This window comes from Callithrix jacchus, chromosome 8, assembly GCF_049354715.1.
Source record: "Callithrix jacchus isolate 240 chromosome 8, calJac240_pri, whole genome shotgun sequence".
NCBI classification, from domain to species: domain Eukaryota; kingdom Metazoa; phylum Chordata; class Mammalia; order Primates; family Cebidae; genus Callithrix; species Callithrix jacchus.
In genome coordinates, this window is record NC_133509.1 from 69533868 (window position 1) to 69548954 (window position 15087).

General features: G+C 39.5%; 1 protein-coding gene across 4 annotated transcripts in view; it reads left to right on the forward strand.

Moving 5' to 3' along the window:
- The window catches only part of FAM177A1 (family with sequence similarity 177 member A1), a 36530-nt gene that overhangs the window by 16152 nt on the left and 5291 nt on the right, over positions 1-15087 (forward strand). For 3 of the 4 annotated variants that reach the window (XM_078334778.1, XM_078334777.1, XM_078334779.1), the window contains 2 exons: positions 14039-14105; positions 14680-14754. In XM_078334778.1, the coding sequence (XP_078190904.1) occupies positions 14039-14105; positions 14680-14754 (142 nt within the window). The remainder of the gene's footprint in view (positions 1-14038; positions 14106-14679; positions 14755-15087) is intronic. The other variant, XM_009005923.5, reaches the window with a different exon arrangement.

The window sequence follows — 15087 nt, forward strand, 5'->3', positions numbered from 1 at the left end:
CTTTTGGTTTCATTAATTTTCTTTGTTGTTTTTCTATTGTCTATTAATTTCTGTTCTTGTCTGTATTGCTTCCTTTCTTCTGCTTGCTTTAGGTGTAGTTTGTATTTCATTTTCCATTGTCCTAGGACAAAAGGCTAGGTTATTGTTTTTTCATAACCAGGCATTTATGGATATAAGTTTTCCTTTAAGTATTGCCTTAGTTATATTCCATAAGTTTTTTTTGTTGTTGTTGTTTAGAAATGGGGTCCTGCTATATGGCCTAGGCTGGCTTCGAACTCATGGGCTCAAGCAGTCCTCTTGCTTCAGCCTCCTAAGTAGCAGGGACTACAGATGTGTGCCACCATGCCCAGCTTCCCATAAGTTTTTGTATGTTACACCTTCATTTTTGTTTTTGTTTTTGTTTTTTTTTTGAGATGGAGTCTCTCTGTTGCTCAGGCTGTAGGGCAGTGGTGTTATCTTGGCTCACTGTAACCTCCGCATCCTGGATTCAAGCAATTCTTCTGCCTCAGCATCCAGAGTAGCTGGGATTACAGGCATACGCCACCACACCAAACTAATTTTTTGTATTTTTAGTAGAGACGGGGTCTCACCATGTTGGCCAGGTCGGTCTCAAGCTCCTGCCCTTAGGTGATTCACCCACGTTGGCCTCCCAAAATGCTAGGATTACAGGCATGAGTCACTGTGCCCAGCCTATACCTTCATTTTTTTTTTAAGTATTTTCCATTTGATTTTCTTTTTTGATCCATTGGTTATTTAGAAGCACGTTGTTTACTTCCCATGTATTTGTGAGTTTGTGTATTTTTTTTCTTTTATTGATTTCTGATTTCACTTCATTGTGATCAGAGAACATACTTTATATTATCTGGTCCTTTAAATTTATTGATATTTGTTTTATAACCTGGTAGGTGGTCTGTCCTGGAGAATGTTTCATATGGACTTGAGAAGAATGTATCATCTGTTGTTGTTGAATGTAGTGTTCTATAGGTATCTGTTAGGTCTACTTGATTTTATAGTGTTGTTCAAGCTTTCTCTTTCCTTTTTGATCATCTTGCCAGTTGTCCTGTTTATTATTAAAAATGAGATATTGCAGTATTCAACTATTACTGTTGAATTGTCTATTTCTCCCTCTCTGTCAAATTTTGTTTCATGTACTTTGGTGCTCTGTTATTAAATTAACTGCATAAGTATTTATAATTTTATATCTTCCTGATGGATTGAACCTTTTATCATAATGAAATGTTCCTCTTTAGTTACGTTTTTTGTTTTAAAGTCTATTTTAGGCCAGACATGGTGGCTCATCCCTATAATCCCAGCACTTTGGGAAGCTGAGGTAGAAGGATTTCTTGAGCTCAGGAGTTTGAGACGAGCCTGGGCAATGTAGTGAGCCCTTGTCTTTACAAAAGATAAAAAAAAAAATAGCCATGCATGGTAGCACACACCTGTGGGCCTACCTACTTGGAAAGCTGAGTTGGGAGGATCCCTGAAGCCCAGAAGGTTGAAGCTGCAGTGAACTGCGATCTCACCACTACACTCCAGTCTAGGTGACAGAGCAAGACCTTGCCTCAGAAAAAAGTCTATTTTTTCTGATATTGATATTGCCATGTGAGCTTCTTGTAGTTGGTTTTGCATATCTTCCTCTGTCCCTTTTACTATCAATCTGTTTGTTATTTTTTAATTTAAAGTATCTTGTAGACAGCATTTAATTGGATCTTGTTTTTTTTATCTTACAGTCTCTGCCCTTCAACTCAGTTGTTAATCCATTCATATTTTATGTTGATTTAGTTAGATTTACATCTGTCATTTTACCTTTTATCTTCTATGTCTCATATCTTTTTGCTATTTCTCTTCTATTGGTGTCTTTTGGATTAACTGAATATTTTCTACAGAAGCATTTAGATTTCTTTCTTTCTTTCTTTTTATTTTGGCTCACTGCAACCTCCACTTCCCGGGTTCAAGCAATTCTGCCTCAGCCTCCTTGAGTAGCTGAGACTACAGGGGCATGCTACCACGCCCACCTAATTTTTGTATTTTTAGTAGAGACAGGGTTTCACCCTGTTGGCCAGGATGGTCTTGATCTCTTGACCTTGTGATCCACCCACCCTGTCCTCCCAAAGTGCTGGGATTACAGGTGTGAGCCACCATGCCCGGCTGCATTTACATTTCTTTTACTTTTTTTTTCTTAGTTGTTTTTTTCTGCTGTGTACTTTTAGTGAGGTCAATTCTCCACTCCTGTTCTTTCCTGCAAACTAGCTAACCTATAGCCTGTATTTTATTGAATCTAAGAATCTTCTCCCAGTTACAGTAGTTCCCCCATTTGTTGTTTTGCTTTTTGTGGTTACCCATAGTCAGTTGTGCTCTGAAAATATTAAATGGAAAATTCCAGAAATAAACAGTTCATACATTCTAAGTTGATCATCATTCTGAGGAGCATGATAAAATCTCATACTGTCACACTCTGTACCTCCTTCATCACAAGATAGTTTGGGAGACCACATTCACATAACTATTATTACAGTATATTGTGATAGTAGTTCTATTTTATTATTAGCTATTGTTAATCTCTTACTATGGCTAACCTATAAATTAAACTTCATCATAGGGTTCAGTATTATCCACAGTTTCAGTCATCCATGGGAGGTCTTGGAACATAGTCCCTGCAGCTTAAGGGGGACCACTGTTTCTTTTGCTACAATCTCCACTGTTTTTGAGAACAATCTTTACCTTGGAATTTTTCAGGTGTGTGGCAAATGAAGTCAGTTCCTTTGGGCAGAGGTTAGGAGTTGTCTTTCCTGTCCTGGCTGGTTTCTCCACCCAACCCTGCCCTTCTGCCTTTCACCCAGGGCAATTTCTGAGCCAGGGTTTTGGAGTTGGGGGTGGGGACAATAGCTTATTTCTGTCTGAGTGACACCTTCATTTTAGGAGCTGAGCATTTATGGAAGGTGGGGTCAGTAGCTTTAAAAATTTTGACTTGCCTCTCCTGACGTAGAACTGGATAAAGATAATCAGGGTTCTTGTATTCTCAGTAGTGCCATGTTAAAGGTAGAGCCTCCATTCTGTGAGTGGGGGCTAGTGAAAGAAGTGTCAACCATGCTTACCTGGAAATTGGCCTCAGTAATAGATGAGAATTTCTGGTTCATATCCTGCTCCTCCTGGAAAGAAAACCCAACTGGAAGCTGAGGGGATGGGGAACGCTTTATTTGTGGCTGTACCAGTCTGAAGTGCAGTGTCTGCCTTACTTTGCTGGGAGGGTGATGAGAGGGAGGGCGTGGTCTTAGCTTAGTTACCACAGATGTTTGCTTTTCTTACCAAATATTCTTATTTTTTATTTCTTACTGAGTTTTCATAGATTTTCTTGAATAGATGTTTCTTCATTTATATGCCATTAGGTCAATTTCCAGGGACTTTGAATGTTTATTTTTTATAATTTTCGTCAGTTTTACTGGGAAGTGGGTCCACAGAGCTCCTCATGCTGTTATGATAGAGGTCTATATCCACTCTTAAAATCTTTAATGACCATGTGTTTGGCATATGCATGTTGGAATTTCCCTGAATTATGAAGCCCAATTTAATAGATCCCTCGGTGATAAGAAACATGTTTATATTTTCTTAACTGAGAGGTACCATGAGACATCAGAAACTTGGTTTTTAGTTCTGGCTCTGTCCTGTAGTAGTCACCTTGCTTTGGCTTTCATTGTAATTAAAGTTCCATGATTTTAGAACTCCACTTGAGTTTGAAACCCTATAACTTAATTTTTAAGTTTTCTCTATATTTCCTATTTAGTATCATTAAAAAAATAGATCTAATCCTGTACCCAGATTTAGTATCATTTTACAGTTTATAAAATTGATTTGTTTTATGACTCCAATTTTGAAATATCAATTTTAAAGTATTAAAATTATATTTTCCCTTTTGGACCAGGCACGGTGGCTCTTGCCTGTAACCCCAGAACTTTGGGAGGCCAAGGCAGGTGGATCACCTGAGGTCAGGAGTTTGAGACCAGCCTGGCCAACATCGTGAAACCCCATCTCTACTTAAAAAAAAAAAAAAAAAAATACAAAAATTAGTCAGCTGTGGGAGCAGGTGCCTGTAATCCCAGCTACTTGGTAGCCCGAGGCAGGAGAATTACTTGAACCTGGGAGGTGGAGGTTGCAGTGAGCTGAAATCCTGCCATTGCATTCCAGCCTGGGCAACAGGATCGAAATTCTGTCTCTAAATAAATAAATATTCACCATAGTTTCTATTTAGCATCATTTTCTTTTTTAAAAAATAAATCTAGTACTATACCCAGATTTAGTATCATTTTAGAGTTTATAAAATTGATTTGTGACTCCAATTTTGAAATATCAAGTTTAAAGCTTTAAAATTATTTTTTTCTTTTCAAGGTTTAAAATTATATTTTTCTACAGGTGAGGAGGCATGGTTGCTCTCACCTGTAATCCCAGCACTTTCAGAGGCTGAAGTGGGCAGATCACTTAAGGCCAGGAGTTTGAGACCAGCCTGGCCAACATGGTGAAACCCCATCTCTAACTAAAAATACAAAAATTAGCTGGGCTTGGTGGCATGAGCCTGTAGTCCTAGCTATTCTGGAGGCTGAGGCAGAAGAATTGCTTGACCCCCAGCAGCAAAGGTTGCAGTGAGCAGAGACCACCCCGCTGTACTCCAGCCTGATGACAGAGCAAGACTCTGTCTTAAAAAAAAATTTCCCTTTTGGTACTTGATGCCTTTAAGAGTGCAGTGGGACAGGTGCAGTGGCTCACATCTGTAATCCCAGCACTTTGGGAGGCCGAGGTGGGCAGATCACTTGAGGTCAGGAGTTTGAGACCAGACTGGCCATCAGGGTGAAACCTCCTCTGTACTAAAAATACAGAAATTAGCTGGATGTGATAGCACACACCTGTAATACCAGCTACTTGGGAGGCTGACACCAGAGGATTGCTTCAACCTGGAAGGTGGAGGTTGCAGTGAACTGAGATTGAGCCACTGCATTTCAGCTTGGGCAAAAGTGCAAGACTCTGTCTCCACAAAAAAAAAAAAAGAAAAAATACTGTCAGTTGGTAGCTTTATGTTATAACTCAGCCTAAAGCTAAGAGAGAACATTTGAATTCTAAGTAAAATTTTCACAGGAAAACCAATACAATTCATGAAGAATTTATAATTAGGAAACAAGACTATCCATGTTGACTAAATTAATAATTACTTAAGTTTTTATCAAAAAGATGCCATTTATTTCTCTGATATTTTTTATAGCTGCCTGAATTGCAAATGACTTCCTCTGGTTTATTTTTTATGCATGCCTGTGTTAACATTAGTTCTTTACCATAGTTTTTGTTGTTTTTATGCTGTAGCTTAATGTAGAATTATATTCATAAAGTAAACTTCCAAATGGTTTTATTTCTCCTAAATAACTGTAATATTTTTGGAGGGAAACTAAATATTAATTGAATACGTTATGATTTAATTCAGCCACTCAGGAAATTTTTCCATTGAATTTTTTTTCTTTTGGCCAGATTTAACTTTCTCATTTCTGTTCAGAAAAGATATTTAAAGCTAACTAACCAAAGACTCTGACCTGAATAGTTTTTTTCAATTTTTCTCTGGCAAGATAAGCACATCTTACATGCCATTTAGGGAAGTTGCCAGCTATTTGATTACTTTTTGAATCATCATATATAGACAGAATGGTGCTCAGACAAAATAGTGTTTAAATAAAAATGTGTTACCTGCTGTGCATTTCCTTCAGTTTCCACCAGCAATAAATGGCTGTTAATTTTGTTTTTCATTAATGTAGACTTTGTTTTAAAAGTGTGTAACAAGCAAAGTATTTTTTTTTTTGTTTGTTTTGTTTTATTTGACTTTACATGGTGATTGTAGTTATCTGTGTAAGGGAGCAAAATATTAAAGCTATTGTCTGATAATATGAAAATCATAGGAATTCCAATCCTTTTTTTTGAGACAAGGTCTTGCTCTGTTGCCCAGGCTGTAGTACAGTGGCATGATGATGGCTCACTGTAGCCTTGACCTCCTGGGCTCAATGCTCTTCCCACCTCAGCCCCCTAAGTAGCTGGGACTACAGATATATGCCACTATGCCTGGCTGATTTTTAAAATGTTTTGTAGGGATAGGGTCTCACTATGTTGCCCAGGCTGGCTTGGACTTCTTGGCTCAAATGACCTCCTGTTTTGGCCTCCAGCATGCTGGCATTACAGCCACTAGTGCCTGGCCTCAAATTCATTTTTCTTGTGTCGTTTAAAGAAGTAAAAGAGCATCTTGATGCCAGCTTTATTTAAATGCCATTGTAATAGTTACTGGAATGTATACATAATAGAGGCTTTTGAATCATTTTTCTGTTTTTAGTAAACATATTTATTGCCTCAGGTACTTAGCATTTACTCTTCCTAATGGTAACATTGAGCTCTTGACCAGCATCTCCCCATTTCCCCTTAACCTGCAGCCTCTGGTAACCACCATTCTGCTCTCTGTTTCTATGAGTTCAGTTGTTTTGGATTCTATGTAAAAGTGAAAACATGTGGTGTTATGCCTTTCTTCTTTTTTTGAGATGGAGTTTCGCTCTTGTTACCCAGGCTGGAGTGCAATGGCACGATCTTGGCTTACCACAACCTCCGGCCTCCTGGGTTCAGGCAATTCTCCTGCCTCAGCCTCCTGAGTAGGTGGCGCATGGTAGCACGTGCCACCATGCCCAGCTAATGTTTTGTATTTTTAGTTTCACCATGTTGACCAGGACGGTCTCGATCTGTTGACCTCGTGATCCACCTGCCTTGGCCTCCCAAAGTGCTGGGATTACAGGCGTGAGCCACCGCGCCTGGCCCAGTGTTAGGCCTTTCTGTGCCTGGGTTATTTCACTAGCATAATGCCCTCCAGCTTCATCCATGGTTTACAAATGACAGAATTCCCTCTTTTTTTTTAAAAGACAGCTTTTGCTCTTGTTACCCAGGCTGGAGTGCAATGGAGCGATCCTGGCTCACTGAAACTTCCACCTCCTAGGTTCAAGCGATTCTCCTGCCTCAGTCTACCGAGTAGTTGGGATGACAGGCATGCACTACCACACCCAGCTAATTTTGTATTTTAAGTAGAGATAGGGTTTCTCCATGGTGGTCAGGCTGGTCTTGAACTCCCGACCTCAGGTGATCCGCCCTCCTCTCCCTCCCAAAGTGTTGGGATTATAGGCATGAGCCACCGTGCCTGGCCAGAATTCCCTCTTTTTTTTTTTTTTTTTTTTTTGAGACAGAGTCTCGCTGTGTCACCAGGTTGGAGTGTAGTGGTGTGATACTGGCTCACTGCAACCTCCGCCTGCCAGGTTCAAGTGATCCTGCCTCAGCCTCCTGAGTAGCTGGGACTACAGGCATGCAACGCCACGCTTGGCTAATTTTTTGTATTTTTAGTAGAGGCAGTGTTTCACCATGTTGGCCAGGACGTGATCCACCTGCCATGGCCTCACAAAGTGCTGGGATTACAGGCGTGAGCTACCACACCAGGCCAGAATTCCCTCTTTTTGAAGGCTGAATTGTATTTCATATTTTCTTTGTCCATTCATCTGATACGGACACCTAGATTGGTTCCATAATGTGGCCATTGTGAATAATGATGTAATAAACATGGGAATGCAAATATTGCTTTGATATACCAATTCCATTTCCTTTCAATAAGTGAACCTGGGTTCCCTTTTCTCTACATCCTTGCCAACATTTGTTGTCTTTTATCTTTTTGATAATACCTATTCTGATGGGTATGTGGTGATATCTCATTGTGATTTTAATTTGCCTTTCCCTAATGATTAGTGATGTCGAACATTTTTTTTTATCTGTTGACTGTTCATATGTCTTCTCTTGAGAAGTATCTGTTCGGGTCCTTAGCCTAGTTTTTAATTAATGTTGTGTTTTTGCTTTTGAGTTACTTGAGTTTTTCACATATTTTGGATATTAACCCCTTATCAAATGAATGGCTTGCAGGTATTTTCTTCCAGTCCATGGGTTGTCACTTCACTTTGTTGATTGTTTCTTTTACTGTACAGAAACTTTTGATTTTGTTGTAATCCCATTTGTCTGGTTTTGGTTTTGCTGCCTGAACTTTTGGGATCAAATCCAAAAAATTATTGCCCAGACCAGTGTCATGTAGTTTTCCACTATATTTTCTTCTAGTAGTTTCCCCCATTTTATTCTAGTAGTTTTACATGGATCATTTTTCTAATACACATTTCAGAATCTCCATAGGTGGCAATAAATAGGTTTTTTTATTGTCTAAGTAGAAAATCTTTTGCCATAGTGGAGTATGCTAACAGATAATTGGTATCTTAATGTTAGAGCATTTTGATAGCAGGTAACCATAAGACTACTTCTAATCACCATGTCCTTTCTTGTATTTGTGGATGAGGCATCATGTGAAGCTTCTGTTTGCCCCTCTAGATTTACTCTCTTATTCTCTGCATGCTGCATTGTGCTTTGGCATGGACTGTATTAGTAGACTCCCTTGTCCTCTGGCTTTCAATTGAGTTTAGCTAGTGTAAGCCACCAGCAGGAAATTAGAGGGCAGGGAATAAAACGAGGTTGTGTTATTTACTCTTCACCAACCAGATTCTGGAATTCCTTCCTTGTTATATGCCATGGTTAACTGCATTTTCTATTAAGGCCACAGCTACTATTGGGAAGCCTTTCCATTTGGGTATTCTCCTGGGGTTCCCAGTAACTGCTCTCTCTTTTTACTCCTTCAGATGTTGGATTTGTGTTAGTCCATTTTGTGCTGCTATAACAGAATACCACAGGCTAGGTAATTAATAAAGAACAAAACTTTATTGGCTTACAGTTGTAGAGGCTGGGAATTCCAAGATTGAGGGGCTGGCACCTGGCAAGGGCCTTCTTGCTGCATCATTGAACAGCAAGGCAAGAGGGGGGGGGGGCGGGGGGGAAGAGAGCGAGCGAGCGCGCTCATGATTTTATAATAAACCCACTTCCATAATGCATTAATCCATTGATGAGGCTGGAGCATCATAGCATAATCACTGCCCAATCAGTCCCATCTCCCAACACTGCTATATTAAGTTTTCAACACACGTTTTTTAGGGGACACATTTAAACAACAGCAGGGGTATTAAGAGTTTTCTCGGTGCTATTAGCCCTGGGGTACTATTGTGTTCATTGTTGGAAACCCTGTCCACATCTTTGTAGATAATATCCTATTAGCCAATTTAAAAAAAGTTTTTTGTTAATGTGTATAGCCTAAATCTCACCACTGCTAGCCAATTTGAATGTATTATTTGGTTTCCTGCCAAGACCAATACAACGGCCAATGCTTATCCATTGGAGTACTTTTTAATAACTCAAGATAGACCTGACTTCACTTAATGTCAAGAGCAGACTATTTTGTTTCCTTTTAATACATCATAAATATGTAAGACAAAGGAATTTTGAAAAGTTCCTTTATTTACATAGTAGATTTGTAAAACGGACTCAATTTTTAAAACTCAATTTTACTGTAGATGTACCTGAAGAATAAACATATTTTCTCTCATTCTCTTGCTCATTGATTTAGTTTCAGTTATGATTCCTCAAATATGTGTATATTCATGTAAGTCTGTATGTTTTAAAAATATCATTATCATTGTTACCTATATAAATAGACTGATGACTTTTCTAATATAGTCAAAACTCAAAATTATCTGGTCGCATTTTTTGCCTCAAATTTTTGTTGTTGTTGTTGTTGCCCAGGCTGGAGTGCATATAATTTGCTGGTGTGATCTCAGTTCACTGCAACCTCCGCCTCCTGGGTTCAAACACTTCTCTTGCCTCAGCCTCCCGAGTAGCTGGGATTACAGGCATGCACCACCACATCCTGCTAATTTTTGTATTTTTAGTAGAGGTGGGGTTTTGCCATGTTGGCCAGCCTGGTCTCAAACTCCTGACTTCAGGTGATCTGCCTGCCTCAACCTCCCAAAGTGCTGGGATTAGAGGCGTGAGCCACCATGCCTGGCATAATTTTTATATTTTTCATAGAGACAGGGTTTCACAATATTGGTCAGGATGTGCAAGGGCATTTGTTAGAATTGGCTCACATGATCACAAGGCAAAGTTTCACAACAGGTTGTCTGCAGGTGGGGAAGAAAGAAGCTACTAGTGGCTCAGTCCAAGTCTGAAAGCCTCAAAACCAGGAAAGCCAACAGTGTAGCCTTCAGTCTGTGGCTGAGCCTGAGACTGCCCCTCTACCCCCAGCCAGCAAACCACAGGTGTAAGTCCAAGAGTCCAAAGAACCTGGAGTCGAATATCTGAGAGCACAGGCAGAACAGCTAAAAGCACCCAGCACAGAAGAAAGAAGAAAGCCAGAAGACTCAGCAAGCTGGCTTATCCCACTTTCTTCTGCATGCTTTGTTGTAGCTGTACTGGCAGCCCATTGGATGGTGTCCACTCACATTGAGGGTGGGACTTCCTCTCCGAGTCTACCAACTCAGCTGTCAATCTTCTCTGGCAACACCTTCACAGACACAGCCAGAAACAATACTTTACCAGCCATCTAGGCATCCTTCAATCCAATCAAGTTGACACCTAATATTAATAATCACAGATACTTTACCTTTCTTTTGTTTTAAGGTGTCATAACTTTGCTTTTTCTTGAATCATATTAGAGTCTATAGCTGTGCCTTTCTTATAAGAGGTCCTGCAGCCACATAAAAGCTGCATTTTCAATACAAGATAAAAAGTTGGCTGGGTGCGGTGTCTCATGCCTGTAATCCCAGCACTTTGGGAGGCTCAGGTGGGTGGGTTAGATGAGGTCAGGAGTTGGAGACCAGCCTGGTCTACATGGTGAAACCCCATCTCTACTAAAAATACAAAAATTAGCTGGGCATGGTGGTGCACGCCTGTAATCCCAGCTACTCTGGAGGCTGAGGCAGGAGAATCACTTGAATCTGGCAGGCGGAGGTTGCAGTGAGCCAAGATCATGCCATTGCACTTCAGCGTGGGTGACAGAGAGAGACTCTGTCTCCAAAAAAAAAAAAGTTGGCTAGGCCTGGTGGTTCACACCCGTAATCCCAGCACTTTGGGAGGCTGAGGTGGGTGCATGACTTGAGTTCGGGAGTTAGAGACCAGCCTGGTGAACATGGTGAAACCTCATCTCTACTAAAAATATAAAAATTAGCTGGGCATGGTGGCAGGTACCTGTAATCCCAGCTGAGGCAGGAGAATTGCTTGAACCAGGGAGGCAGAGGTTACAGTAAGCCAAGATCGCACCACTGCACTCCAGCCTGGGTGACAGAGCGAGACTCCATCTCAAAAAAAAAAAAAAAAGATTTTGCAAAAAGTGCAAGATTTTCATGCCTACTGGCATAGCTGCAGGAACAGCTTCACAAATTTCCTTTTTTTTTTTTTTTTTTTTTTTTTCTTAACAGTGGTCCTTACACTGGATTCATTTATTTTTAAATGGCAGGTAGCTTGGCTGCAGACCTCAGTCTATGGTATATATCAGGCAATTCAGCTTTTTCTTGTAATGTCATGACTGTTTCCTGCTTCTTGGGAGCACTTCCAGCATCACTTGTGGCACTTTGTATGAGTCTTGTGGTGTTATTTAAAGTTTGTAGTATTGAATTAAACATGTTGAAAAATCTGTAAGAACCACAAGAGATCAGGTTGTACTGTGATTAATATAAAAATTTTTGTATTTTTAGTAGAGATGGGGTTTCACCATGTTGACCAGGCTGGTCTCCAACTCCTGACCTCATCTGACCCACCCACCTCAGCCTCCCAAAGTGCTGGGATTATAGGCATGAGCCACTGCACCCAGCCAACTTTTTATCTTGTATTGAAAATGCAGCTTTTATGTGGCTGCAGGACCTCTTATAAGAAAGGCATAGCTATAGACTCTAATATGATTCCAGAAAAAGCAAAGTTATGACACCTTAAAACAAAAGAAAGGCAAAGTATCTGTGATTATTAATCTAATTTGCTGGAGAGATGAACTGCTCACATAGAGATGATTAGTGTCACATGGCATTTTAACCAGATACTGGCAACCCTTGAGCTCACTGCAATAGCAGCAGGAGAAGAAATTATAGTAGTATAGTATGTACTACAGTTAATTTCATGCAGTTATGATTTAACATTGTATCCTTAAGTTTGAGTGTATCTCTCTTAACTGCAAATGGTAGCATGTATGGTCTGTTTGTGTAAAAAAGTTTTCAGAACTCTATTATAAAATGAAAAATTATGTATGTTTTATGGTAAATGATAAACTAGTATTTACATATGCATTCACATTTTTTTTCTTGATTTTTAAAAAATATTTCTAGGCTATAGGTTCATCTGAGTTTTTAAAAATTGTCACAGATTTTCAAAACAATTTCAATATATTTATTGAAAAAAAATACATATGTAAGTTGATCCACAGAGTTTAAACCTGTGTTGCTGAACTGCATACTTTCCTCCAAAGCATGCCTAGTCCTTTTCTAAATAGTTTCTTGGCCTTATCACGTATTATATGTGATCGAAATTGGTTCCCTTCCTTATACTTTGGCCACTGTTTCCATTTGCTGTAAACCATAAGATCAGAGCATCTTAAATGGAGCTCCTGAAGTAACTTTGTCCCACATAAAAGGCCCTTCTGCTCTGAATGTAGAATATATAGCGCATCTTATCCAAGGAGTCAGTAATATATAGGATTTTCTTGGTTGAATCTGTTTGCTTGGACATTGATTCTTGAGTAAGTAGAGACAATGGAGCTGCTTGCTTGTCTTCTCAGGCACAGTATTACAGAAATTGGCATATGTACTTTTTATGGCACTGCTGTGTTATATGTTGATTTCTGTTTTCACCCATACACTCAGTCTTAACAGATATTATTGTGTTTGCCTTTTTAATGTCCTTATCATCATTAGTATATGTAACAAGATGATGGACAAGTTTTTCTCTTTCTCCCCTCCTTGGAAGCAATATTACAATAGTTATTGCCCAGGTGCTGTGGCTCACTCCTGTAATCCTGGCACTTTGGGAGGCTGGGGTGGGTGAATCACATGGGGCACGGAGTTTGGGACCAGCTTGGCTAACATGGCGAAACCTCATCTATACTAATAATACAAAAATTAGTGCAATTGATGCACATCTGTAATCCCAGCTACTCGGGTGGCTGAGGCACGAGAATCGTATGAACGTGGGAGGAGGCAGAGGTTGCAGTGACCCGAGATTGCGCCACTGCACTCTAGTCTGGGTGACAGAGTGAGACTCTCTGTCTTAAAAAAACAAAAAACAATTATTAATGCATTTGATTCATTCAAGGCTTTATGTTTTCTTTTGATAAACAAAAGTTTTGGTACAATGAAGCATGCCTTTATCACTAGCTTTATCTAGAGGCAGATAACATCTGTTTGGCAAGCTTCACAAAATTCATGTGGAATTACAGAACCAAGGTTAACTATGGAGGTGTGCATTATGGATTGCATTCTGCCAGTGGCCCTGGTTTACCAAATATGCACTGAGCTTGTTTTGAGTTCTATGGTGTAGTCCTTTTTTTAAGACTAAAGGAAACAGACAAAACTTAGCTTGCCACTTATTTGGCCACCATTAAAAGCTCATTTGATGTGCCCTTACATATCTTGCTTAATCTCCCTGAACCTTAATTTCCCCGCTGTAGCACAAGTATGTCAGATGCTGTCCTTAAGTTTCTTTCTATTGACCAAACACCCTCTCTGGTGTTGTGTTTTTAAGTAGTGGAGACAAAAACGCAGGAAGACAGGAGAATGGAAGGCTCTGGATTATCAACTCATAAAATAATCCAGACTGCAATTACCAACTCCATTTCAGCAGTTGCATCTTTTTTTTGTTTTTTCTATGGGCTTCAGATGGTGGTAAATGAGTGAATGTAAAATATCTTTGCGGAATTTTAACTCTAAAGATTTTAAATTGTTGATTGGATTGCAGTCTGTTTGTAGTACTGCCTATAGAATATTCTCAGTGCCTACCAAGTATTTGACTACTTCATTCTGGCCCAAATATACGGAATGAATTTAGGTATGAATGTTGCTAACCTGATTTATTGTTGCAGACAAAACTTACCTGGGGTCCCTACTTATGGTTTTACATGCTTCGGGCTGCTACATCGACCCTCTCAGGTATTGCTTTTCTTCTTGAATATTATGTAATTGCTGTAATATGCTTCAACAACAGGAGCTTGGCTAAATGGGATGTTTCCAAACTGAAGGAGAAACATGAGGGAGTTAATTGCTGTCCTCAGGAGGTAGCTAGCATTGGAAGATAGTAACCTAACTTGTATTCACATTAGAACATTCTTCAGGTTGCAGGATTTTTTTTTTTTTTTTTTAAGGAATAAAAAATGACTATATTAGTTCCGCTATGCTTTTCAAGTTCTTAAACCCTTTAACAGCTATTTGCTACTTTGTCATTTGATGTAATTCTCATTTCTGTCTCACTGCTTATTCTAAAGTCTGTATTATAATTTATATTTCTTAAATTGAGATATGACTAAGTCATATTTGAAGGAAATGAATCATCAACTTATAACCTAATGCTAATTTAAAATATAAGTTTTAAATTATAAAGCTTTCTTCTGCTTCCATTTTTAACTCCCTCATAGCTTTTTATCACTTTCTGCTTTTTATTAGGGCTAATTGTGAATAGTAATTGATTCAACAAACATTTACTGAGCACTCACTAAAAGCTAGACAGGTTGGTGTAATGGAAAGACCATGAGCTTTAGATTCAGACCTAGCTTTGAACTTTGGATCTGCTTTATCAGTTTGGGTAAGTTCTTTAACTCTCTCTGCCTAACCTTTCACAGTGCCTGGCACATGGTAGGCACTCAGTGAGTGTTATACTATAAGCTATTCCCCTCCTCCAGCTCAGTAATATCCCATCTTTCTGAGTATACATTTTTCTTTTTTGAGGCAGTCTCGCTCTTTTACCAAGGCTGGAGTGCAGTGGTGTAATCTCGGCTCACTTCAACCTCCGCCTCCCAGTTTCAAGCTATTCATCCTGCCTCAGCCTCATGAGTAGCTGGAATTACAGGCACCTGCCACCATGCCCAGCTAATTTTTGTATTTTCAATAGAGATGAGGTTTCACCATGTTCGCCAAG